This window comes from Pinus tabuliformis, chromosome 9 (genome assembly GCF_031772625.1).
Source record: "Pinus tabuliformis cultivar Carrire ecotype Pingquan chromosome 9, CPIR1, whole genome shotgun sequence".
Taxonomy (NCBI): domain Eukaryota; kingdom Viridiplantae; phylum Streptophyta; class Pinopsida; order Pinales; family Pinaceae; genus Pinus; species Pinus tabuliformis.
The window spans coordinates 421,656,155-421,682,109 of record NC_142307.1 but is presented as its reverse complement, the minus strand read 5'-3'; the positions used below and the strand labels follow the sequence as shown (position 1 = coordinate 421,682,109).

The 25,955-nt window shown below is 40.4% G+C and overlaps 1 protein-coding gene across 3 annotated transcripts in view; it reads left to right on the top strand.

The window, feature by feature from the left end:
• Positions 1-1,171: 1,171 nt before the first annotated feature.
• LOC149148943 (thylakoid lumenal 15 kDa protein 1, chloroplastic-like) overlaps positions 1,172-25,955 on the top strand; it is a 208,113-nt gene continuing 183,329 nt past the window's right edge. Inside the window, exons 1-4 of one of the 3 annotated variants that reach the window (XM_089440243.1) lie at positions 1,172-1,405; positions 1,501-1,635; positions 2,536-2,631; positions 2,801-2,873. In XM_089440243.1, coding sequence (XP_089296369.1) covers positions 1,265-1,405; positions 1,501-1,635; positions 2,536-2,631; positions 2,801-2,873 — 445 coding nt within the window. In that variant the 5' untranslated portion in view covers positions 1,172-1,264. Of the gene's footprint in view, positions 1,421-1,500; positions 1,636-2,535; positions 2,632-2,800; positions 2,874-25,955 lie in introns of all 3 variants that reach the window. The other 2 variants (XM_089440244.1, XM_089440242.1) reach the window with 2 other exon arrangements.

The window sequence follows — 25,955 nt, the reverse complement described above, 5'->3', positions numbered from 1 at the left end:
CTCTGATCTAATCTCTAATTAACAACTAAGATTAAATTAGTCTTGATCCTTGCCTCTTAGAAGCTTCTCACCCATATTTTCATTAATACCCATAAATATTTTAATTTTCCTAAGTTTAGACTTAGGAACCCCATTAAAAATATTAATTATTTTATAAAATACAATTCGGGTGGAATTTCACCAAACAATTTTTGGGTCTTGGAGATCTCATGTGTTCTAGCCCCTCCACAAAATTTTGGAGCTAGAGCACATCGGATGCTACAAAAAAAAAAAAAAAACAACACAATCCCCCCAATCCTGAATTCCTGAGAAACTGTTAAGTCTACTAGATTTTGAGTGAGATCTAAAATTCTACTTTCTCCATATGAAATCCAATGAGGCCAGAACCATTTTCAAACGTCCCGAGTCATTTAATGGTAATGTTAAAAATTTAAGTAAAAGGATGAAAATGAAAGATAAAGGAGAATGCCACTAATATTACCACTTATTACATAACATTAGTAGGGCCCTAGGTTGACTATTAAGCTTTCCCACTCATAAAACATTGTTTACAAGCAAAATTAAAAGGGGGACACCTATTTTGAGGGGGGGCACCCAAGCGTCCCCCTTTTAGGGAGTCACACCCCCCACATTGGAGAAACGTCCCCCTGCGTCTCCCCATGTCTTCCCAAAAAGGGGACATGGAGAACATTTCTCCAGATATCCCCGTCCTGGGTGCGAGAGGCGTCCCCCTTTTGGGGAATCACGTCCCTACATTGGGGGAACGTCCCCTGCGTTTCCCCATGTCTTCCCAAAAAATAGACACGGGAAACGTTTCTCTTCCCTTGGAACACTGAATACAACAAATAATTATTCTTTAATTATACTTTAACCTTATTAAAAAAACAATCCTAATTTCATTTTTTTTCCTTAGGAGAGATGTTAGGAAAAACACATAGTGAATTTAAAGAGATACCTCATATTTTCCAAAGTTTCAAAATTTCCTACTTCATACTCGTATGCTTTTTCGTTTAGAATTACTATGGTGTGCTTGTTGTTATTATTTTTTTTATTATGGGTTCTTTAAGTACAGTATTCCATGGAGGACGTTACAATTGAGAAATGTCCAATCTAGACATTTGTGACGATGTAAAAGCTTGTTACTGTTATATTATCCTCAATGTTCTTAAACAAAATGATTCTATCCTAATCCATATTGTCTCTCTATATTTTTGGATAGATATCAGAGGTGCTATTACCGTTTTATGGATAAGAAAGAGTTGCAATGGCCACTGGTACTGTCTTTGTTCGCTGCATTTCTTCCCTGCCATCTGTGTCTTCATTCTCACAGGGAAATCAAAGACGGTGGAAATGCCCCCCTGCTTCCACGGCTGCTTCGGATTTAGCCTTTAAAACAACTAAACATGCACAGCAGCAGCAGGTGACAAGCTATCATTCAATTTGGCACCTTACCATCTTAGAAAAGCCATTCTAATGTAGTGTTGATGCATGAATTTGCAGACAGCCGATAGTAATAATGATGCGCATGGCTTTAGCCAAATGAGTTGGGGAGTTCCTGAGATTTTAGGCCGTTCAAGCATTGCGGTCCTCATCGCAGCAGCCTTTTGCTTTGTGGACCCTGCATTAGCATTCAAGGTGTGTACATAAATACTTCCAATATATATAAATATGAATAATGTGGGACGCATTACCATTTGTAATTGAAAAAGGAGTTGAATGCCCCTGCAGCGCTTTCTTGTAGGTGGGTTTGCAATGCCAGTCATAACATCAGGATAATTAATTATCGATTTCTGAACTTCATCCCATGCCTTTGGTGCTAATATTCCCTACGTAGGTCTGCAATTTGTACTGTAAACGGAAATCACAGCCCAGGGTCCATTTGTACATTTATTCTTCAAAGCCTTTCTCAAGATTGTTTTATGGATAGTTTGTAATTCTTTTAGGTAGAAATCTCAAGCTTGTTTTTTTTTATTTGATTTTACCAGTTATAATTGTATGTGTATTTATAAATTAGTAGATATCCATGTTAACCTTGGATTTGTCATGTTAGGGAAGAATAGAGTTCCTTAAGTTGGTAATCTTAATGTTTTCGCGCACACAACTGTTTATAAACTATTTAACCACAACAAATGGGTGCAAAAACATTGAGCTTGCTACCTCGAGGGATTTGATTTGCGAACCTATCAAATGGTGTAATGCTTCGTATTTATATACAATCTTAGTATATTTTATTAGGTCGGCCTGTGGGTTGTATACACGCACAAAATGTTGATGGACCCCCCTACCTGTGCTGCAGATTTGGCCATTTATTTATGGATTTCTATTCAATCAATGCTGCTGATATTCTTCGTTTCACACTTGATTTGCAATATGTTTTGTGGTTTTAAAAAATAACTAACCTTCAGTGTGTGCATTCTATTTGCCAATTAAAATATTTGGACAAAGTCTAAGCCACATGTTCTCACTAGTCTAAAAGAAGTATAAAATTTCTTTAGCATAATGTGATTATACTAACTAAGGCATCATTGAAGCAAGGGAGGTGGACCTTATGGTGCCGAAGTTACTCGAGGGGCTGATCTATCAGGAAAGGATTTTAGTGGGAAGAATTTGATCCAGCAAGACTTTAAAACAGTATGTATTAAACTGTTAGGAATGCTACTCTATTTATCTTAATACAGTTTATAAGTAAAGTGAAATATTTCATTTAGTTTTAGTATGAGAAGACTGGTATTAGGATGGGATGCTGACATGCCTGGTTTCCTTATCTAACATAATTGGCTTCGAAATATACTTTTTGCAGTCAATCCTGCGGCAAGCCAAGTTTAAGGGTGCAAAATTGCTTGGGGCTAGCTTTTTTGATGCTGATCTAACAGGTTTTTACGACACCCCTCCATTTTTTGATTGTGGATTACTTGAGATTTGGTAGATGCTAAATAAGCAGTTGGAGACAACGAAGCCCCTGTGAGTATTCATGCTGGAAATGGATTCTCAACATCCGAGATGCCCTATAAACAAATTTTTATCCTAAAAGATAATTGATGAAGTGCCAATCACCCACCGAGGCTCTTGAGACACTGAAAAAAATGTTTCAATATTATACAAAGAAGAGCCAATTACAAGTTTGCTGACTTGAAAGGAACAAAACACCAACTAAATCTGCAAGCCAAGGATTTAGGATGGCTTTAGAGCTTACTCAACCCTTCCAGCTCTTAAACTAGCTATTTTATAGGTGGAATCTTATAAAATGAAGGGTATCCTGAATGGAAATACTCCACTACTACATACAATCAAACCCATTCTCATTACATGATTTCCCAGAAAAATGAGTTTTGAAATTTTCTCTTAATTTGATAGGTCATAACTTTTGCTCCAGAATTTTGATTTCCTACTATAACTGCTTTCTGAAAAGATTTCAAATAGATATAAAAAGTGCACTAAATGATATTTTTCCAAATTTGACTGTAAAGTCTCCAAAATTACCTTCAAAGACAAACTGTTGAAAATAACTCCTCACTTATGACTTGGATTTTTATGTTTCTTATATTGTTGTAGAGCATTTCAAAAGACATGTGCCTTTTGTATGTAACCCAATACATAATCCAAGCAAAATTCAGGAAATCTAGGCTTCAAGACAATATGTCTAAAATTCGTCATTTTTAAATTCTTTAACTTTTTTCTTTTTAAACCCTTGTATTTCTCTCTAGCCATGTTTTGTCCATCCAGTCATCACTTACACCATAGGGACTGCTTATGTTAGTCTCTTAATAATTTTCAGTTCTTGAGGTGTGGTGATTGTTTATAACAGCATTAGCTATTATTTGTTGTCGAAATCCATAGAGAAAAACGATCAAATGAAACCAACCAACAAACCTTAAATCTGCACAAAGATCATAAACCAGCACTATGGAAAATGATAAATCTGCACTGGTGTGCAATATAAGAAACCAACGATTTTACCTTTAGAGAGAAATTGCCCAAGAACACTTGAGATAAAACCCTTGAAAGAGATAAGATAAGATAATTATATTAACATCCAACGAATGACCAAAAAAGTAGGTCAATGGACTGCGGAGTACAATGATGTCAATACGAAGTAGGAGCACTAAAATGTCTCCTATATAAAGAAAAGAAGTAACATAAAAACATGAAGTGTATATGCTAAAACATGGAAAAACCCTCGACTCCAGGTGCGGGCAGCTGCAATGAGAGGGAGATGTACAGTGGAAAAGGATCTATTAACTGGGTTCTGGTCCAATAGATCTATCTCTCCTAACATTTGAGGCCGAATGAAGACAACTCTGTTGAGAAATCTAGGGCAATGAGATCATATCTTTATCAGATTGATTTCTCTTTTCTTTTGATAGATGCTTGTGATTTCTTAATTAAGTTCTTCTTCTTCTTCTTATAGTTATTATTTCTTCTTTTTCTTATTATAGTTATTATTTCTCTGTTCATCAAACAACTATCAAAACCATAAAAACAAGTAGACACCAAATGTAGGCACTTAGCCAGGGAAAAATCCCTATGGAGGGGAAAACCCAGTCAAACTCTTCCTTAGTAGACTCATATCAAAGTAAGACAACCAAGACCTTTGACGCAGACTTTTACCCCTCTCTGCAATTTGACCTCTACTCTGGAGTAGCAATTTCGTCCTGCAATAATATGATGCCTCAGTCCTGTAGTTACCAACATTTCAGTCCTGTAGATGATCCAAATTTCCTATCTTCGCTACCTTGCAATTCTGTCTGAACTTCATAACTTCTGCATCATTTGGTCGACTTCACTTGGGTATATATAGTGGTTTGCCATTGTACTTTGAGCTGACATGAATAATAGGCAAGCCGACTTATAAGAAATGAAGTTGTAGCCGATTTAGAGGAGCTTGAAGCCCTCTTGATAGATGGAGGGTTAGATATGATAGAATAAGTTTCTTTCTTTGAAATCATGAACCCAAAAAGGGTTTCTTACATAATAATTTTGACTTTGACTTAACAAAAATCCTAGAGCACTCAATGGGTGCTTTGACCTATTGACCATTGACCCAAGCATGAAATCCATGCTTTAATAAGTCAATACAAATTTCCTTTTATAAATATTTTTCTTTTCTTTCTTTTGATAGATATATGACTCGAATTCAATTATGAAGATTGACACTAGCTACATTCTTCAACACTCCCTCTTAATTAGGGAGGTATTCATAATTACATACATAGAGGTACATGGAAGATCTCAAAATGATATGAACTACGAAGAGTTCTAGCACACTCAGTGCTACGGACTAGATACTTGACCAGGGTATTCTATCCGGGTGGGACTAAGGGGACTCAAGCTTTAGCCAACTCTAGGTACCATCAGGCTTTTAAGCTCTACCACCAACCCAGGGATCTAGGTGCGTATCCAAGGTCAGAGCTCCATGACCAACGCCACCCTCCCTCTTCGGGATCTAGACATCAACACATAGGTTGACCATATGTTCTCTCAAGCATCTTTCCATTAGGTGCTTTATCTCTCCTTAATAAACTAAATCATATATATCCATTTTCCAAGCATGATTCCAAAGTGTTCAACCTTCTTATGGAGAGATTTTTCTGTACAAACACAACCCCAATCAGTAATAAACTTTAAAATATATATATAAGTAAATACAAACCTTCGGGGTCCTCAATCATCCTGATGCCGCTTATATCGTCGTCAAGTTATCCAACTACAACATATCGAAAGTTTTCTTCTTCTTTCACTTCTTCAGTAGCCCCAACTACAGCCTCATTACTTCTCAAGTCCTTTTCACGAACATCCATTTGTAGTTTCATTCTTTCTTTGAGATTATGATTGTCACAATATGTCCTCCCTCTCAACTAGGGAGATATACCATTTCTTCTATCCAGGCTCCCTCTTAACTTGGGGAGATCAATAACTTCCTTCCTTTTATAACATTGAAGAAACCTCAACCTCTCAATGCTTCATTATTTCTTATGTAATCAAGGTCATCTTGATCATAATCTTGCTTCATTATGCTTATCAATATTATCAAGTCATCTTCACTTACGAACATCTTCAACATCTTGAAGATTAGGTACTTGCAAGATTTTATAGCAAGTATAACCAAAACAAATATACAAAAGCATGAAGTTAACTATGTCATTACAATGAAACATCAACTCATTCGTGCTCCTAGTTAGGTTCATAGTCAGCAAGGGTCATATCTTTTATATTATAGACTTCAACTTCTTGCTAGGGTTTTGTCATAAACCTTAGACTCCATCTTCGAGACACAAAGCCTTAGATATCAACAATTCAATCAAATAACAATTCCACTATACATCTAAGGTTTCAACAATATGCTTTTACATGTCAGACTTCTACCAGGGTTTGTTGTAAACCCCAGATTTTTATTATCAAGGCTAAATCATATCATATCCTAGAATATCAATCTCTATTAGGGTTTTGTTACAAACCCTAGATTTTATGAGCATCAAAAATTAAGTTAGCATACTTGCATATACATATCTAGGATACATTTCATATCGATATCCCTAGACACAAACATTAATATGTTAAAGTTAGATATACAACAACTTTGAATGAATATACACCTAAGGTTTCATTCTTAGGATTTTACTCTGTAGGTTTTGATCACGAACCCTAAATCACCAAACCTTAAAAATCTCGGGTTTTAATACATAACTTAGACATTAACAACAAACCCTAAAGAACTAGGGTTTCTATCAAAATAATAGGATTTCTAGACTTTATCAACAACCCCAATGTAGATTAGGGTTTCATTAATCAACATTGACATACCCTTAGCAATAAGAGGCTAGGGTTTTATAGTGAATCCCAAGGGTTAGGGTTTCACAAGAATGACAGAATAATGAGGATAGATTTAATATAATGATTAATCACCCTAACAAGAATCTTTTAAGATTCAAAACCCTGAAGATAAGATAGTTAGTAATACAAGACATTAAACATAATTTTAATAAGGAAGTTTTGCAAATCTAATAGTTATAGACATACTTGAAGTTGTTCCTTTTACAAACCTTGTAAGATGCTCTTTCTCAATCTTTATGCCTGCAACACTTAATGACAAGTACAACTAGGCAAAACAAAATTGTGATGTCAATTTGTCTAACTAGGGTTTCCTAAGTAATAGAGAAGGAATCCTAGAGCTTCCAATTACAAACTTTGGACAAATCTTATGACTATGAGTTACCTAGGGATTTACAATATTAGATAGTAATTTTCAATATGATGGATACTACCAATCCTAATACAAGAAGAATATGCCATACATATCTTACGTACCTTTGCCTTTGAGCTTGTTTCCTTTTGCACATTGAAGACAAATTGTTAGATAACCAAAACATGAAAAATAAAGGCAATACTTACCTGAATGAGATCTAGATGTCTTCTTTTGATAGATACAAGGTTCATCATAATATTTCATAGTCTAATTTGCTAGCTTGATTTGATTCATGGTGATTTTTGGTTCATTCCTATTTACCATTAATCATGATAACTAAATCTGACTTTTATTAGAAGAAACTAGGCTTTGCTATAAGACTTTGAAGATTTCTATCACTATATATGGAAGATTCACTGATTTCAGAAGCTTTCTTTTTACCTTTACTGGATGGCTTACTATCTTGAACAAGCTTAGACTATGTAGGAATACCAATCTTGATACTGTAACTCCCACAGATTGAACAAGGTGATTCTAGCTTCAAATGCCCAGGTCTGATGGTAACCAATCCTAAAGGAAGTCTCGACTTCTTTTCACAAGGTGACTGCAACTTTTAATATGCCACACGATCTCAAAAACTTGCTTAGGATTTCTATTGAATAACTTGCACCCATAATGGATTTCAATTTGCAATGAGAATTTTGGCACCTTTTGACAATGGCTTACAAATATGTCTTATAGTTCTCCAATGATTTTGACTTTGGATCAAATGTATGTACAGGTGTAGAGACTATTTCAATGCTTTGTCTGGGGTATTTATGCTTAGAAATAATACTACAAAACTTTGCACTTTTGATAGAAGACTTAAATACTTTCTAGGGTTAAATAGGTTAACAATGGGAAGGCCTTATGGTGCATTGGCTTCTTTAGAACAATCCCAAAACTTCAATGAACTTTGATGACTAAAATGTACATACCAGAGATGCGGAGTTGTGCATAGAAAACTTCGGAAGCCTTGATGGAGATAACAGACCTTGATTGACCTTCGCTCCTATGTGTTAAATTTAGGTATGATCTATGCTGGGAGCAATTTACTTCAATTTTTCACATTAACTCAATATCAATTCCAGATTTAGCAATCACATTTAGCATGATAGTAAAATGTAGATAGAACATAAACATAAATTACAGAATACAAGCCAAGACAAGAGGACACAAGATGTGGCGCCAGCCAGGGACAAACCCCAATGTGGGGAAACCCTTGATCAATTCTTCTTATATTGTTCAATAGTTCAGCAGAGAGAGAGATAGTACATATACATCAGAAGTCAACATTTTGACTTGTCACAATAAGAGCAGAGATCTTCACTAAGAAGATAACACATGAGGTAGCTGATTTGAACTCAGGTGAAGGCATACTGCTTCAATTGATTCTCCAAGGTGATTCCATCACCATGCTGCACTCATCACTGTGCTGCACCTCATCATCATGCTGCACCCAATTACTGAGCTGCTCCCATCACAGAGCTGCACCCAATCATTACTATGCTGCATCATCACTGGCATGCTGTACTAAGCTGTACCCTTCATAGCACTATGCTACACCCATCATACTCTCAATGCATATTGCAATACATCATCATCATGTTGCTGCAATACATCATGTTGCTGCTATACATCCATGCTGTTGTAATACTTATGCTCTTGCTGCAAATGCATACTAGCCTTAGCTGCTTGCTATGGCTTGCAGCCTAGCAGAGAAGTTAGGCCATAGTAGCAGACTCCTTCAACAGGTCCAATCAAACAACTTTTCCTTCAGTCCTCTAATGTAGAGACAACTGCTCCCAAACATACCTAATTCATGCCTTAGAACAATAGTCTTTAATTACTGCTGCTAGGCTTCTTTGCACAGCGAATTAGGGCTTCTGTAAGCCTGAGATTAGGGCCTCTTCTAGGCCTCCTTACTGTTACTTAGGGCAACGTATGAGAAGCGTATGGAAGGTCTGTCCTAGCTGAGTATATATATCCTTGACTACGGCATATCCTCATATTAGGACTGCGTCTAACTTGGAGATAGAAGACATTTAACAGCGGATGTAGGGCAGCCTCTAGTCCTTTTGCTGCGGAGTAATGCCTGTGATTAGGGCACATCTGGACAGTGACTAGAGCCCTAATAGAACCACGAATTTGCCTCATACATCAGCGTTTAGGGCCAGTCTTCCACAACAAATTAGATCTCCTTTATACAGTCAATCAACTGCGTTTATAGAGCTGCAAAAGTCCTCTTATTTTTTGCATCTAGGGCATAACAAGACCTTCCTTCCTTGGTGTCTAGATGGTTGCGTTTAGGTCATATAATGACAGCATCTTAGGGTCTGCATTTAGGGCAGCTTAGGGTCTTCAAGAGGACCCTTTCTCCTCCACGTCTAGGGCTTCTTCTTGCTGTGTAGGAAAGTCTCCTTTAGGACAACGTTAGGCTAGTGTAGGAGTTTCTCCATGATAACAATAAGGCTTCTTCCATGGCTGCATTAGGTTTCTCCATTAGGGCAGCGTAGAGCCTACTCTCCCATGAATGCATTTAGATCTAGGGCATCTCTTCTTAGGGCAGCGTAGACTCTTAGGACCTCTCCTCCCACCAAAACCCAAAGACAAGTGGAGAGGAAGAGATCACAAGAGGTGTGTCCAAAATGACTTGCAAGGGACCTCTATTTATACTGAAACGTGGAGGACAAGTGGGGGTAATTTGGTTGCTGGCCGACCTTGATGAATTGTCACATAGCACAATAAATTCATATCTCCATGAATACTTGTCGAAATCAGATGATCTTTAGATCAATCCTACACCTCTCGACTAGAGGAATCCAAGAAAAATATCATCTGCCATGAATAAGAAGACCCACATGGAGTTTGGCCCTAGTTTCCAATTTTAACACTATGCCAATGTTTGCGGCCTCACTTGATCTGCTTGATTAGCCTTTTGATCCACAAGAAGAAGTCCCTTTTATGCCCTTGCTTTTGAAGATTAGGTTTGTGATCTAATTGCAGGAATTAGGGCTAATGAAGGTGCCCAAAAGGGCTGCATTCTGTTTTCCAATGGATGCAGCTAGGAGAGGGCTCCTTCTTCTCCTAATTGATCTCTTGAAACAAAGCAAAATGCTCTTCAAATACCCTCGCTACCTTTGAAGCATAATCTCTGCAATTAGGGGTTGATATTAGGCACAAAAAGTTGCTCTTGATGTCTCCACAACATCGGCCAGGGGTAATTTGACTTCATAGAGATAGAATGACGCCAAACTTGATCTTCTTGTTGCCCTCTTGTTCATAGCCATAGCTTTGATACCATGTTGAGAAATCTAGGGCAATGAGATCAAATCTCTATTATATTGATTTATCTTTTCTTTTGATAGATGCTTGTGATTTCTTAATTAAGTTCTTCTTCTTCTTCTTCTTATAGTTATTATTTCTTTGTTCATCAAACAACTATCAAAACCATAAAAACAAGGAGACACCAAATGTAGGCACTCAGCCAGGGCAAAACCCTATGGAGGGGAAAACCCAGTCAAACTCTTCCTTAGTAGACTCATATCAAAGTAAGACAACCAAGACCTTTGACTCAGACTTTTACCCCTCCATCCATCAAGCTGACCAAGTATGAATACAATCCTCTTTGCAATTCGACCTTTACTCTGTAGTAGCAATTTCGTCCTGGAATAATATGATGCCTCAGTCTTGTAGTTACCCATCATTTCGGTCGTGTAGATGATCCGAATTTCCTATCTTTGCTGTGTTGAAGAATCTAGGGCAAATTAGGTTAATAAGATTCTTCTCGCCATGATAACTATTTGTGAGGTATTTTTAACTTTTCTTATTAGCACAATCTTCGCTTGTTATTATTAGAGTGTGTCTTCTTAGTTCATCAAAATTTCAAATAGTTACCAAAACAAAGAGACAAGAACACAAGATGTTGTCTTTCTGCCAGAGCCAAAACCTCTCACTCTTTGAGAGGAAAACCTGCACAAAATCTTCTTATAGAGATTCCAATTGACGAATACCAAGACCATGACCCTTGACCTATTTAGCCACTCCAAGACCAAGACACCAATCCTCTTCTTTATCATTGCTGAGATCATCATCACTGCTACAACACTAAGGCCATCACTACTGCACCACCGAGATCTTCATTACTGCTGCAACACCATTGTTGCACCTTCATCGAGGTCTTCAACATAACAAACAAGATCTCCATATACATGAATGAGAGCTATACTTAGATCCACCGAGATCATGACAGTTTCACTATAGCTTCACTTTGCTACACTGAGATCATTGCTGCATCATTGCTACACCACCGAGATCTTCATTAGGATCATGACCCTGAAACTACATCTTCATTATGACTGAGATCACTATGCTGAGGTCATGACTGTGTTCATGAGACAGAGTGCATTTTTGTGGGCTCACTGGAATCCTTCTCATCATAATTATGCCGAGACTATGGCTGTATCTAGAGAGTAGGCTGAGGCAGAGAGTGTCACTCCAAGACCCTCCTCTTCACAAGTATGCCGAGACTGTAATGCTGCTTCAGTGATGACTGTGATCACTGAGACTGGGAGGAGGCCGAAACTATATCAAGACAGTGAGGAGGCCGAAAATATAGTGGACAGAATTTCGAAATCCATCTTGTAACTGCCCTCCGAAACATCAGAAGTATCCGAGTTCTCTAGACTGTACTCACTGTAATTTTCCTTGAGATTTCAGAGGCATCCGAGATCCTGAACCTCATCCGAAGTTGCAGAGATGTCTGAATTGTATGCTCCTGTAATGCGGATCTTACACACCTATTTATAGTGGTTAGTCATGCATATAAGCTGACATGAGAGTATGAACTGTTGTGTCTCCTTATTTGAGCTGACATGACTGCTTTTTACATTGTTTGGAGGCTGACTTCATCAAGAGGGATTGTGCTCATCTTTGGAGGGCTTCTTGACTTTTCTATAGACTTGTATACATTACACATAGGTTCAAGAAGAGCATGACATTGCCTCTTTGACTTAAAATAAATCCTAAGGCTTTCAATGGGAGCCACTAACAAATAAACCTCTTGCTCATGAAACCCATGCAACAAGGCATACAAAAATAATTTTATTTCTTTTATTTCATCATTTACAAAGATTGTGTCATTATGAAGACCGAACCTAGTTACATTTTCTTCAACATGCTGCCCTGCAATTCTATCTGAACTTCATAACTTCTACTTCATTTGGTCGACTGCACTTGGGTATATATAGTGATTTACCACTATACTTTGAGCCGACATAAATAATATGCAAGCTGACTTATAAGAAATGAAGTTGTAGCTGATTTAGAGGAGCTTGAGGCCGATTTGATAAATGGAGGGTTAGCATGACAGAATAAGTTTCTTTCTTTGACATCATGAACCCAAGAAGGGTTTCTTACATAATAATTTGGACTTTGACTTAACAAAATCCTAGAGAACTCAATGGGTGCTTTGACCTATTGACCATTGACCCAAGTGGCAAGCATGAAACCCATGTTTTAAAAAGTCGATAAAAATTTCCTTTTCTTTCTTTTGATAGATATATGACTCGAATTCAACTATGAACACTGACACTAGTTACATTCTTCAACAAACTCAACACAGAATGATGCCCCAAGGAAGAGCCAGGGGAATATCTGGACCCTCTACTATGTTGATTCTTGGAATATGTAACACACTGCTGATGTCTAGGTGATTTCATCTATTTTCTGGAAAGGGATCTGGTTTGGCAATGTCTCCAAGGTCTTTGGGGAGGGAAAATGGTCTTGTTCCTGCATGGATTAACAGTCTTGCAAAGGTATGACAAGCTACTAGCGCTGCACCACATATGACAAGTGTCCACTGTCACCTCGGCATGAGTCCCCATTTTTCAGGCCAACTCCTAAAATGCCACAGGAGGCTTCCATACCAACACAAATTCTCCACCACAAGTTTAGTAGACTAGTTCCTATGAAATCTCCTTTGGGTGATGGGGTCTAGGAGTTAGTTTGAAAATTATATTTTTCTACAGAAAACACATACCAACAATCGAAACACTCAATAAAATGGAGAATAAATCTTTGAAAAAACACTAAATTGAGTGTAAACAACCCTTACCAACTTTGGGAAAAATAACCTTGATATTACCTTTGGTATGTGATTGGAAAAGATAGCTTTCTGTTTCAGACTTGCAAACTTGCAATTCTGCAGAAAAATGCAGACACCAGCAAGTTGTAGCCCACTTTGGCGCCCCACACAAGCCTAAAACTGTTCAAGAAACTTATGGCTATGGGTTGGAAGTGTTATTATACTGAAAGATGAATCAAATGATCCCACTGTCATGTAAAAATTTTCCATTTCCCACCCCGGTTTTCAGTTTCACCTTATTTCTCCAAAATAGTTAAATGCCCTTTCCCATATCCATACATTTAACAATTGAAAATTAAATTTTGCTGAAAACACAAATTCTGGAAATTTTACAGAATGTTGGAAAATGCAGAAATATAAAAATCAGCACATATAAAAATAGCCATTTAACTCATTTAAACACAATGATTTTTGGTCAAGGTGACCCTGGAAAAACTCTCTACAACTCTTGGGGAAAACCAGTTCGAGAGCTCTTTCTTATTTCTGGAAAATGCTTTTTACAGTGAGAAATATTCAGCAAAAAAATCAACAAGCAAATTTTACAACTTATCTTGTTTTCCGTTTCTCACAGCCTATTGGAAAACTTGCCAACAGCAAAACAGAACAACAATAAATGCTGTACGGCCTCCTAGAAAAGTGTGCAAGATGCCATTAAATACGTTGTACGAATTTCCTCAATTTGCGTGCAGAAAAAACATCAATCTAGCTATACGGATTTGCCTCGATTTGCGTGCCAAGGTACAACCACTTGCTGTATGGATTTTTGCTCCTCGATTTTTGTGCACTTGCTGTATGGATTTCTAGAAAATCGTGCCCAATATTTGCCTTTCATTGTGTGCTCACTCAACTGTACGGATTTGCTAAAATGCTGCCTTGGAATGTGTGCCAAGCTGCTGTCTCCTTCTCCTCCCTGTCCAGAAATCTCCCTTGCTCTCTTGCTCTCCTTCTCCCAATCTGCTCAAGAAAGAATGAATGACCTTTTCCTCCTTTTCCTCCCATAATCTAACCCTAAGTGACTTTTGGGTAATCCCTAAATCCAATGGCTGAAATAGATTGAGATCTAGGGCTGAGATTAAATGCTCATTTAAATCTCACTTTCTATTTTTTAATTCACCCCACTTTAATAAAGACCCACTTAGTCATTTATTTCTAAAGTCACTTTTCCTTTCTAATTTTACATTGACTTTATTAAAGTCACTTTAAAATTAGACTTTAGTAACTTTATCACTTAAAGTCACTTTTAAATTAGATTTGACTTTATAAAAATTATAAAGTCACGTTAGGATAAAAATTAAATTCTTTTGGGCACTTTTCCCTAGGCCAAAGATCAAAGCCTTAGGGAACCACCTGTCCTCTGGTACCAAATTTCAACACTCCCTCTTACCGAGGAAGTGTTCCTCACCACACCCATCTTGTCTCTGAAGTAGTCATGCTTGCCCCGTGGTAAGGCTTTGGTAAGAATATCTACAACCTGCTCATCAGTGGGAATATACTCAAGCTTCACAGCGCCCTTCCGAACACAGTCTCTGATGAAATGATATTTGATCCCGATATGCTTTGACCTGTCATGAAATACTGGATTCTCCGTGAGTTTAATGCAACTCTGATTATCACAGTAAATCACTGAAGGTCTCAATGGCTGACCAAATAAGCCAAACAACATCTTGCGAAGCCAGATGGCCTCACAACTAGCTAGACTGGCTGCCATATACTCTGCCTCCGCTGAACTCAATGCTACTAACTGCTGCTTCCGGCTGAACCATGACACTACTGCCGAACCCAACCCAAAGAAGCACCCTGAAGTGCTCTTCCTATCAGAAGCACAACTTACCCAATCAGAATCAGTATAACTTGCCAATCTCACTCCATCCCCTTGCCTGTAGTCCAGACCATAATCCACTGTCCCCTGCAAGTACCACAAAATGTGTTTTGCAGCCACTCGGTGAACCTTCCTAGGCTCACACAAACTGACTCATCGTGTTGACTGCAAAACAAATATCTGGTCTAGTGTTGACCAAATACATCAAGGAACCAATCAGCTGCTTGTACAATGTGGGATCCACCAACTCGGAATCTGAAGCATGAAGCTTCTTCCAGTTGGTAATCATAGGTGTCGACATGGGTTTACAATCCTCCATGTGGAATCTGCCAAGGATGTCCACAATATACTTCCCCTGCCCCAGGAAGAAATGCCCCTCCTCCTGCCACACCTCCAAATCAAAAAGTAATGCATCAAGCCGATGTCCTTCATCTCAAAATCTGCCGCAAGATCTCTCTTGCAGTGCTTTATGAGTCTCTCTGCACCTGTAATGACCAAGTCATCCACATACAGCACTAGAATGAGAGGCTCCTCACCTATCACAATAAAGTAAAGGTTCGGATTTGCCTCACTCTTTGTGAAACCCATCCCCTGCAAGTATGTATCTATCTTGGAGTACCAAGCTCTAGGAGCTTGCTTCAGGCCATAAAAGGCCTTCTTCAGTCTGCACACATGGGACTCCTTCCCATGCACCTCAAAGCCCTGTGGCTGCTCAATGTACACCTCCTCCTGTATGAAGCCATTGAGAAGTGCAGTCTTCACATCCATCTGGTGGATCTTCCAACCCATCTCTACTGCTATTGATATAATGGAGCGGATCGAAGTATATCGAGCCACGGGAGCGAAGGTCTCCTCATAATCAACTCCCTCTACCTGGGAGAACCCTCTAGCCACAAACCTCGCTTTGAATTTCTCAATGCTGCCATCTCAACATGCTTTACCTTGTAAAGCCATCTGGAAATAACCACGGATTTGCCCTCAGGCCTCGGCACCACCTCCCAAACATCGTTCTTCATGATAGAAGAATACTCCTCCTGCATGGCATCTCTCTAGACCTACTGGCTAGCTGCCTCCTCATAGCTAGAAGGCTTAGAGTCAAGGATGCTGGTAGTCATTGCCATATAACTACAAAACCTCTCAGGTGGTCTACTCTCTCTGACTGGCCTCTTAGGCTCAGCAACAGATGTGGCATCTCTCAAGGTGTCCTGAAGCCACTTGGGCTTCCTCTTCCCTGAGCGCACTTCTCCCATAGGAGAATGAAACTCCTCCTCATTATCATCAGGAGCCTGAACTCCTGACTGTCTGTCTGCTGTCCTCCTGCCTGCACCTGAACCTGTAGAAGCTGAGGTACCGTGTGAACTGTCCATTAGTGGACTCCCTAGTGAACTGCTTTGCATGTTGCCCGGAGCACCACCCCTCTGGCTCGGCGAGCCACTGCTCACTGACGGACCTGACATCCTCATAGATGTACCTCCGGATCCTCCTAATCCCTGCCCACTGGATCCCTGTGACTGACTCAACTGCTGTTGAGGGTCTGGCTGATCCAGATACTCTAACTCCCGTGACCTCCTAAAGGCCCTGTCCTCCTCGAACTTCACATCCCGCCTGACAACAACTTTCCTCTGTGCAGGAATGTAAATTCGAAAGGCCTTTGAGGTCTCACTGTAGCCCACAAAGATACCCTTCTCTGCAGTGGGCTCTAGTTTGGTCCTCTTCTCCTTGGGTATGTAGGAGTATGTAATGCATCCAAAGATATGAAGATGACCAATATCAGGCTTCTTCCCAGAAAAATCCTCCTCCGGAGTCATGTGCCCCAAGGCACGATGCGGACTCCTGTTCTGCAAATAAACAGCTGTGTTGCAGGCCTCTGCCCACAAGAACAATGGCAACCCCTGATCATGTAACATGGCTTTGGCAGCCCCTACGATGGATCTGTTCTTCCTCTCCGCAACCCCGTTCTGCTGGGGGTTGTAAGGAACAATGAACTCCCTCCTAATGCCTGCCTCCGCACAATAGTCAACAAACTCTCCAAGGGTGTACTCTCCCCCATTGTCCGACCTCAGGGACTTGATCTTCCGACCTGTCTGTGTCTCCACAAGAGCTCTAAACTCCTGAAACCGCTTGAAGACCTCACTCTTGGTCTTCAAGAAATAAATCCAGGTCCTCCTGGAGTGATCATCAATGAATAAAACATAGTACTCATATCCACTCAAGGAAACATGAGACATCCGACTGCTCACATCGGAATGAATCAAATCAAGTATCCCAGTTGCACTGCTGTCACTGTTGGGAAAAGGGGATTTGGAAAACTTGCCCATCGCACATACTCTGCAAGTATCAAAGTGATCAGTACTGAAATATGGCACACCTGTAGTGATCTCCTGCAATGTCCTCAAGGCTCCATGATACATATGCCCCATCTTGCGGTGCCAAATCTCACACAGCTCAGAACTGCTAGCTCTGCTGTCGGTACCACTGCTCAATGCCAAAAGGGGCTGGAATGCAAACTTGTACACCTTTGCATGGCGTACACCTATCACTCTAGCTGAATCAGCTGGAGTGCCCCTGGGATACATCAACACCTGTCCTCCCCTGAACAGTACCTCATATCCTCTGTCCTCCAAAGCTGAGACGGATATGAGGTTCTTCCTCATCCCTGGCACATAAAGAACATCTGATACCTTCAAGGGAGGTTTGGACTCCCTCTAAAATGTCAGTGTCCCCACCCCGACTGCTCTAACAACTCTGTCATCACCGAGTACTACCTCTATATCAGTGCCACTCTCTGAAAGCTCTGAGAAGTACTCACGGACTCCTGTCATGTGACATGAAGCCCCACTATCCACATACCAGATACCCGAAGATGCTCCGCTAATCAAGGGAAAAGCATGCTCCCTCTGAACCTGTGTGGCGAGTAGATACTAGTTGCAAAACTGTGCCAATCAGGGGACAAAGCATTTAATACACAAATAGTCATTTCAAAGTCAGAAACAGTTTCCCCAAGCCCTTATAACTGATCTCTTATTTGTGAGATCTTCATAAGAAAAGTGGCCATGTCTTCATCCTTTGACTTCCTTATTCTCTGTAGCTGATTCTTCAAGGATATCTTTTGCCATGATGTACTTATAGGGTACAACTTTACCAACTTATCATACATAGACTTGGATGTCTTCAAATCAACAACAAAGGGAACAAGATGATCCTTAATGGATTCAACAATGATATTTTGTGCCCTCACTTTCCCCTTCTTGTGTTTTGCTAACTCTTGAGTCTTCGCTTTGTTTGGTACAGCTACTTTACCAATGACATATTCCACGACTTCATTTTCTACGAGTACCAAGTCAATCCTCTTTTTCCATGCAAGGAAATTTGCTGATCCAACAAGCTTGTTTCTTTCCTTGCAAAATGTAGCCATATGATCTGCAGATTGAGACGTAGAAGACAATATAACACTTGTTAACCAAGAGTCCTCTTTCTTGATGATGTCTCCAACTATCTTGATGCTTTCAAGACTTTCAAAGAGACTTTTAAAGATGCCCTAGAATGATGACTTCTAGGATGCCTTCAACAATGGTGTCTTCAAACAATTCCAAAGAGTGGATGACGATCCCAAGATACTTTGATGCTTCCTTTTCTTCAAGATGATGCACTAGAGAGCCTTCAACAAGAGCTTATCCTTCCTTCCTTCAATGATATAACTTGATTCTTCTTTAGATGATGAGGTCTTCAATGAAAGCTTGATGTATTAGACCTTCCTTCTAGTTCATTTGTTCTTCTTTGTCATGTCCCCAATTAATAATTTTGCTAAGGAAATTCTCAATTTTGCAATTTTGGTGATTAATATAATATTTGATAAATAAAACTTAGGAGAAATAAGTTGTGGAGGCTCAAATTAAATTTTGATAAGAAATAAAGGTTAAACTTAGGAGAAAAGGGGAAAATTAAAGTGATGATAAGTTGTGAGGGTCACTTAAGAAGGAAATCAAACTCCCTAGGAGAAATCAAACCACATGGAAGAGGGGATGAGCAAGGGGGTCGAATTAGTGGAGCCCACAAGGAAGGTTCAACAACAATTATAAAAGGAAGAGAAGAGCCTCATTTTTGCATCTTCTTAGCATTTCATTTAAGAATTGGAGAGTTTGCTTAAGTTGCTTAGCCAATCCAACTAGCGCTGTTTAGCACAAGGAATTTCCAAGCGGAAATTCCAGCTCTTCTTCAGGGGACTTCGAGTGCCACTCTAGGAGAGAGATTGTGGGTAGATTTTGGTATCTTGTGTGGGATTTTGTAGTGTTTCTTCAGCCTGTGCGAGTTTCTGGAGGAAGCAGTGGAGGATTTCGTTGGTGTTTGAGGAGCTAGCATTTGTTGTCTTTCAGGTTGGCTATTTTGGGGAAATTTTCCTTTGAGGACAAGTTGTTTGTGGGAAATTTCCAGGCTGAAAGTGCTTGAGATTTGTGGGCTGAAAATTCTCTTCTTTGGGTCCGCGATAGGCTTTACTATGTGTTCTCTGCATAGGGGTTGAGTAGTAGTGTTTTGCTAGATATTGGAGTTGATTTTCGTGAGAGTTTGATGGAGGAATTTTGTTGGGGTTTGGAGGAGTTTTCCTTTGGGGAATTGTGCATATTTACAATAGTTCGATTCCTGTAGCTCACTGGCAGATTGAGAGGGGTTACACGCAGTTTTTGGGGCTTCAATGACTGGTGGATTCAACTTGAGATTTTTCTGGGTTTTGTTGGATTGGGTGTGAGGAGCCTTCTCCTAATTTTTCAGAATTTTTGGAGCATTATTGAGGGATCATTTCAGAGTTTGCCTCCAGCAACAGCAACAACAACAACAATAGTAATTTTCTAGGTAGTGTGTTTGTACAGATTAGGCCTTTTTCAGTTGGAGTTTGCTTAGATATTCACTTGGGTATTGCATGCTTGCAGTAGCAAGCCCAGGTTCTATCATTCTACTCTATTGTATTCAGCTCTAGAGGAAATTTAATAAAATGGCTCAGATTTGTTGCTGCTATTCTATTGTTTACTGATCTATTTTTGCTTGTGTAAAAATTGTGCTTGCATGGTTGTAATTTCTTGCTATAGCTTAGTGCATGTTTTTGGTTTCATTGTTTTTCCGAGTTTAGGATATTACAATGGTATCAGAGCATGTTCTTGGCCAACTATGGGCACAAGAGCAGTTGATGTCTAGACGTTTTGGTGGAATGGTCTATTGTACCAGAGGTAGAGGAAGAGGAGAAGAACCTGACCATTTCTATGATACAGAGCTTGAAAACACCAGAGTACACATGGAGGGTCAGGATGGAAATGGAGGAAACAAACAACCTAGGCAAGGAGGACAAAACCAGGTTATGGAGGAGCTGTTGAGGGTAAATCAACAGATGTTGAGGCAAGGTCAGTTAATGATGGACATGATGCAATAAATGATGGGCCTTCAAGCGTAGAACCAACCTAAGCATGAGGACAATGGTGATGGGGGTTCCAGAACAGGAGGTGGGAGCTATCACATAAATGAGTGTATATTCCAGTAGCTGCATACTCCTACTCGTAGTCAGGCTAGCCATCCCACTATGCCATAGTTCATGGATGAGCCAGAGAGAGAGAGAGAACCAGATCCTGTTGCAGATTTGGTGCACTCTATGGAGACGGGGATTAATGAGTATGAGGGGCTAGACCCCAGGATTTAGCGTGCCATGTCTCTTGGGGAGTTTATTCACCTCAAGGAGAGATGCAAAACCGAAGCTGGAACATCACATAGAGGGGGACAGTTGAACCAGTAGATGTAGAAGGTAGCAGGGAAGAGCACAATTCCATACTTTGACGGGTCAACTAAGAGCTCAGCTAGAGCATGGGTCTAAAAGCTGGACACTTACCTCCATTTGAACCCCACGCGGGAAACTAATGCTTCCAATTTTCCACCCTGCGTTTGGAGGGAGATGTGCATGAGTGGTGGTACCATGGCTTGATCACTCTTGGACACACACACATTACTTCCCATACTGAGTTCACTAGGTGGTTGGTGGAGAGGTTTGATAGGAAGGATCCAGAGCTGCACTTCAGAGAGTTGGCACATTCGAGACAAACTGGTAGTCCTAAGGCCTATATATCAGAGTTCCAGCAATTGACCATGATGGTTACAAACATCTCAGAGACTCCCCTAATCATGTTATTCATTGAGGGGCTAGCTGATCACCTATGTGCTTGGGTGAGGGCTTATAGGCCTACCACATTGCAAGATGTCATCTCTAGATCCAAAGACATGATTGATGCCTTGCCTAAGACCAAGACCCCTATGCCTGTTAGACATACTGCACCTCAAGGGGGATGAGACACCAAACAAGTACATAGAGATGCTGGGCGTGGGCAGCATGATGATGAGACTAGGAGGGACCTCAGGAGGAGGAAATTGTGCTTCACGTGCCAGGAACCATAGGTGCCAAGGCATAAGTGCACCAAGAGTAAGGTTTATTACATTGAGGTATATTCAGATAATGAGCCCGATGATGAGATGGAGAAGGAGATTGACGCAGGAGATGGAGGGCTCCAGACCACGAGAGGTGGACCACCACCACCAACACCACCGCATGGGAGGAGGACCGCTTTTGCTTACTGGAGGAGTCATTGCTTCACTTCGGGGAGTTCCGAAGTATTTGACACTGTGGATCAGGGGCACAGTGCAGGGACAACAAGTCTCAATGCTGTTAGAAAGTGGGGCAACCAACAATTTTATTGATGCTCAGATGGTGGAGCGGAGAGGCATACACACAAAGACCTTTGAGGGGTTTCCAGTGCTAGTATCGGGAAACTGGACCATGCAGTGCACGAGATATGTTCCCAGCATCACCTTGACCTTGGGGAATTATTCAGTGACAGATCACTTCTTTGTGGTTGATGTGCCGGACACCAATGTGGTGATGGGTGTCCAATGGTTATATTCCTTGGGGCGTGTTACTATTGACTGTAAGAAGTTGGAGAAGGAGTTCATAGGGTTGGATGGGAAGCTTGTAGAATTGAGGGGTATGCACTCATACCCGCCACAGACTGTAACAACTCACAGGATGGAGGTTGATTTGAGACATGGAGATATCACATGGGTAGTAGAGTTGCGCAATTTTGAGGCATGGTAGCAGCAACAATCACATCTAGACATTTTGGCACTATTAGAGAAGCATCAGGTAGTATTCGGTGACATCCCTCCATGACGTCCACCAGATAGAGGGTTTGAGCATACTATAGAGCTGGAGGAGGGTGTGCACGTAGTGATCACTACACCCTACAAACATCCCAAGGCATATCAGATGAGATAGAGAGAGCCATACAGGAGTTGCTGGCTTTGGGACACATCAGACCCAGTTCTAGTCCCTTTGCTTCTTTAGTTGTGTTAGTGAAGAAGGATGGGATGCTTCACATGTGCATTGATTATAGGGCCTTGAATAAAAAGACACTGAAGAACAGATACCCGATTCCACACATTGATGAGTTGATGGATGAGCTTAGAGGAGTTAAATACTTCTCTAAGATAGATTTGCGCTCGGGACGCTGTTAGAAAATTATATTTTACAAAGCAATGGAACCAATAAAATATTGCGGAAACACAAATACAAAAACGCATAAAACAAAAAAGATACAGATATACATGGTTCACCCAATTTGGGCAACGTCCACGGAGAAACAATCAATCCTTCCTTTTATATTATCCAACAAAATGAAGAGATACAACCTACAACAGATTCACTATAATTTCCTCTTCGCTCTCACACAGTCTCCTCTCTCTCTCTCAGAATAATCATACACAACCACAATACAATTCCTTCATGTAAACTGAGGGTTACCTTCTAGGGAAAAAACCCTAAATTAACATAACTTCTACTGTCAGATCATTCGCCTAATGAACGACCCAGATTGACTACGAAATTACAATATTTTACAAGGCAAATTTTCATTTATTTTTAGCTTCGGGGGTACTGCCCCCAAACCCCCACCAGGGGCACAAGTAGCCATTCCCCCCCCCGGACTCGCCTGATGGCCATCATACAGGCGGCGTTGCTACCAGTTTTAGGAACTGGGATCCAATGCGACTGAGACCTCCGAATCAAGAAAATAATCAGGCTCTACACCCAACAAATCCCCATCATATTCAGATGAGGGAGCAGGACATCTCAAAGATCACATTTCGATGTCATTATGAACATTTTGAGTTCTTGGTGATGCCCTTTGGGCTAACCAACGCACCGACTACTTTTCAGTCTTGCATGAACCATGTGTTCTGCAAGCAGTTGCGTAGATTTGTGCTAGTATTTTTCTACGATATTCTAATTACAACAGGACATGCGAGGAGCATTTGCAACACTTGGAGGAGGTCTTGCGCATCTTGGAGGAGGAAAAATTCTATGCCAAGATGTCTAAGTGCGAGTTTGGTTTGACAAAGATGTTATATTTGAGACATGTGATTGGAGAAGATGGAGTCATGGTCCATCAGGAGAAGATCAGGGCTATTTTGGATTGGCCTACACCCAGGAATGTGACGGAGTTGCGGGGTTTCATGGGCATATACACTTAATATAGGCAGTTTGTGAAGGGATTTTCACAGTTGGCAGCACCCCTCACAGACTTGATGAAGAAGGGAGTGCTTGAGTGGACACACATGGCACAAGAGGCCTTTGAGTGCCTCAAACGAGTGATGAGCAACTGTTCAGTTTTGGCTTTATCGAATTTTTCATGGCCCTTTGTATGGAAGTGTAATGCATCTGGAGAGGGTATTGGAGCAGGTTTTACACATGGAGGCCCCGATTGCATTTGAGAGCTGGAAGCTACAACCACATGAGAGATTGTATTCTATCTATGATAAGGAGATGTTGGCCATAATGCATGCGTTGGCCAAGTTCCGACAGTATTTGGTGGGCAATAGGTTCAAGGTGAAGACTGATCACAACAATCTTCGATTCTTTTTGGAGCAGAAGGAGCTTCAGGAGAGGCAGCAAAAGTGGGTGAGTAAGATACAAGCCTTTGATTTTGAGATTGAGTACGTCAAGGGCAAGCATAATGTGGTAGCAAATGCACTATCTAGGAGGCCCACGACACTCTCACTTATGGACATCACCTGGGATTGGAGGGCACAATTGTTAGTAGAGCACTCCAAGGATCAACAAGCATGCCATATCTTGGATGGTACTTTTGGAGATGACAAATATCGAGTGATGGATGAGGTCATATATTATAAGGACAGGATATATTTGGTGCCAGGCTCACAGTTGAGGGAGAAGATTTTGCATGCAGCACATGACTCACCTATAACAGGCCATCAAGGGTTTTTCAAAACCTACTGGACCATCAGGGAGCGTTTTACTTGGAGAGGCCTCAAGGAGGATGTTCTAAGGCATGTACAAGAGTGTGATGTTTGTCAGAGGAATAAAGGGGAGCAAACATATCCAATTGGTTTACTTCAACCACTTCTGATTTCGGAGAGGAAGTGGGAGAGTGTATCCATGGATTTTATCACTGGACTTCCAACTGTGCAAGGGCATGATTGCATATATGTGGTTGTGGACAGACTGACCAAGTTTTCTCACTTCTTCACCATTCCTTCTAGATCCTTAGCATCGCAGATAGCCGAGCTCTTTTTCAAAGAGGTGTTCAGGTTGCATGGTCTTCCCAAGACCATAGTCAGTGATCAAGATAGTAGATTTATGGGGGCGTTTTGGCAAGAGTTATTCAGACTGGTGGGCACTGAGCTCACTCCTAGTACTAGCTACCACCCCCAGACAGATGGGTAGACAAAGATTGTGAACAAATGGTTGGAGGGATATTTGTGGAATTATGTGATGGGGCAACAATGCGCATGGGTGAAGTGGCTTCACATGGGAGAGTATTGCTACAACACCACTCACCATATGTCCATCGGTATGTCACCTTTTCATGCCCTTTATGGTTATGATGCATTATCATTTGCTGACATGATTTTTGGAGATAACCAAGCCCCTAGGGCAAAGGATTGGATACAAGAGAGCCAAGAGATCTTAAGGGCTCTCAAAGACAACCTGCAGACAACGCAAAACCAATACAAGATGTATGTAGACAAGTACCATGTGGAGAGGCATTTTGAGGTTGGAGACTTAGTTTTCTTGCGTCTCCAACCATACAGACAGTCCACATTGAAGCAGAAGGGATCTGAGAAGCTCAAACCCTGTTTTTATGGACCGTACAAGGTGATTCAACGAGTTGGAGAGGTGGCTTATGAGCTAGATCTTCTGCTAGGGAGCAAGGTAGATAATGTGTTCTATGTGTCTTGCTTAAAAAAGGCCTTTGGGATAACAAGTTACAACTGTAGCATAGTTTCCACCCTTGGATGATGAGGGTTATTTGATTTTGATCCTTGAGGCCATATTGCAAGATAGGGAGAGAAGGCTAAGGAACAGGAATATCAGAGAATATCTTGTCAGGTGGAAAGACTTAATAGATGAGGATGCTACTTGGGAGGGAGAACATATTTTACAACATCCAACATTACAGTTGCTTGAGGACAAGCAACATTTGGGAAGGGAGTACTGTCATGTCCCCAATTAATAATTTTGCTAAGGAAATTCTCAATTTTGCAATTTTGGCGATTAATATAATATTTGATAAATAAAACTTAGGAGTAATAAGTTATGGAGGCTCAAATTAAATTTTGGTAGAAGTAAAGGTTAAACTTAGGAGAAAATGTTGGAAATAATATTAAGAGGGGAGTGAATCAGTATTATCAGATCAATAATTTTATTTCTCAAACAGAGTTAT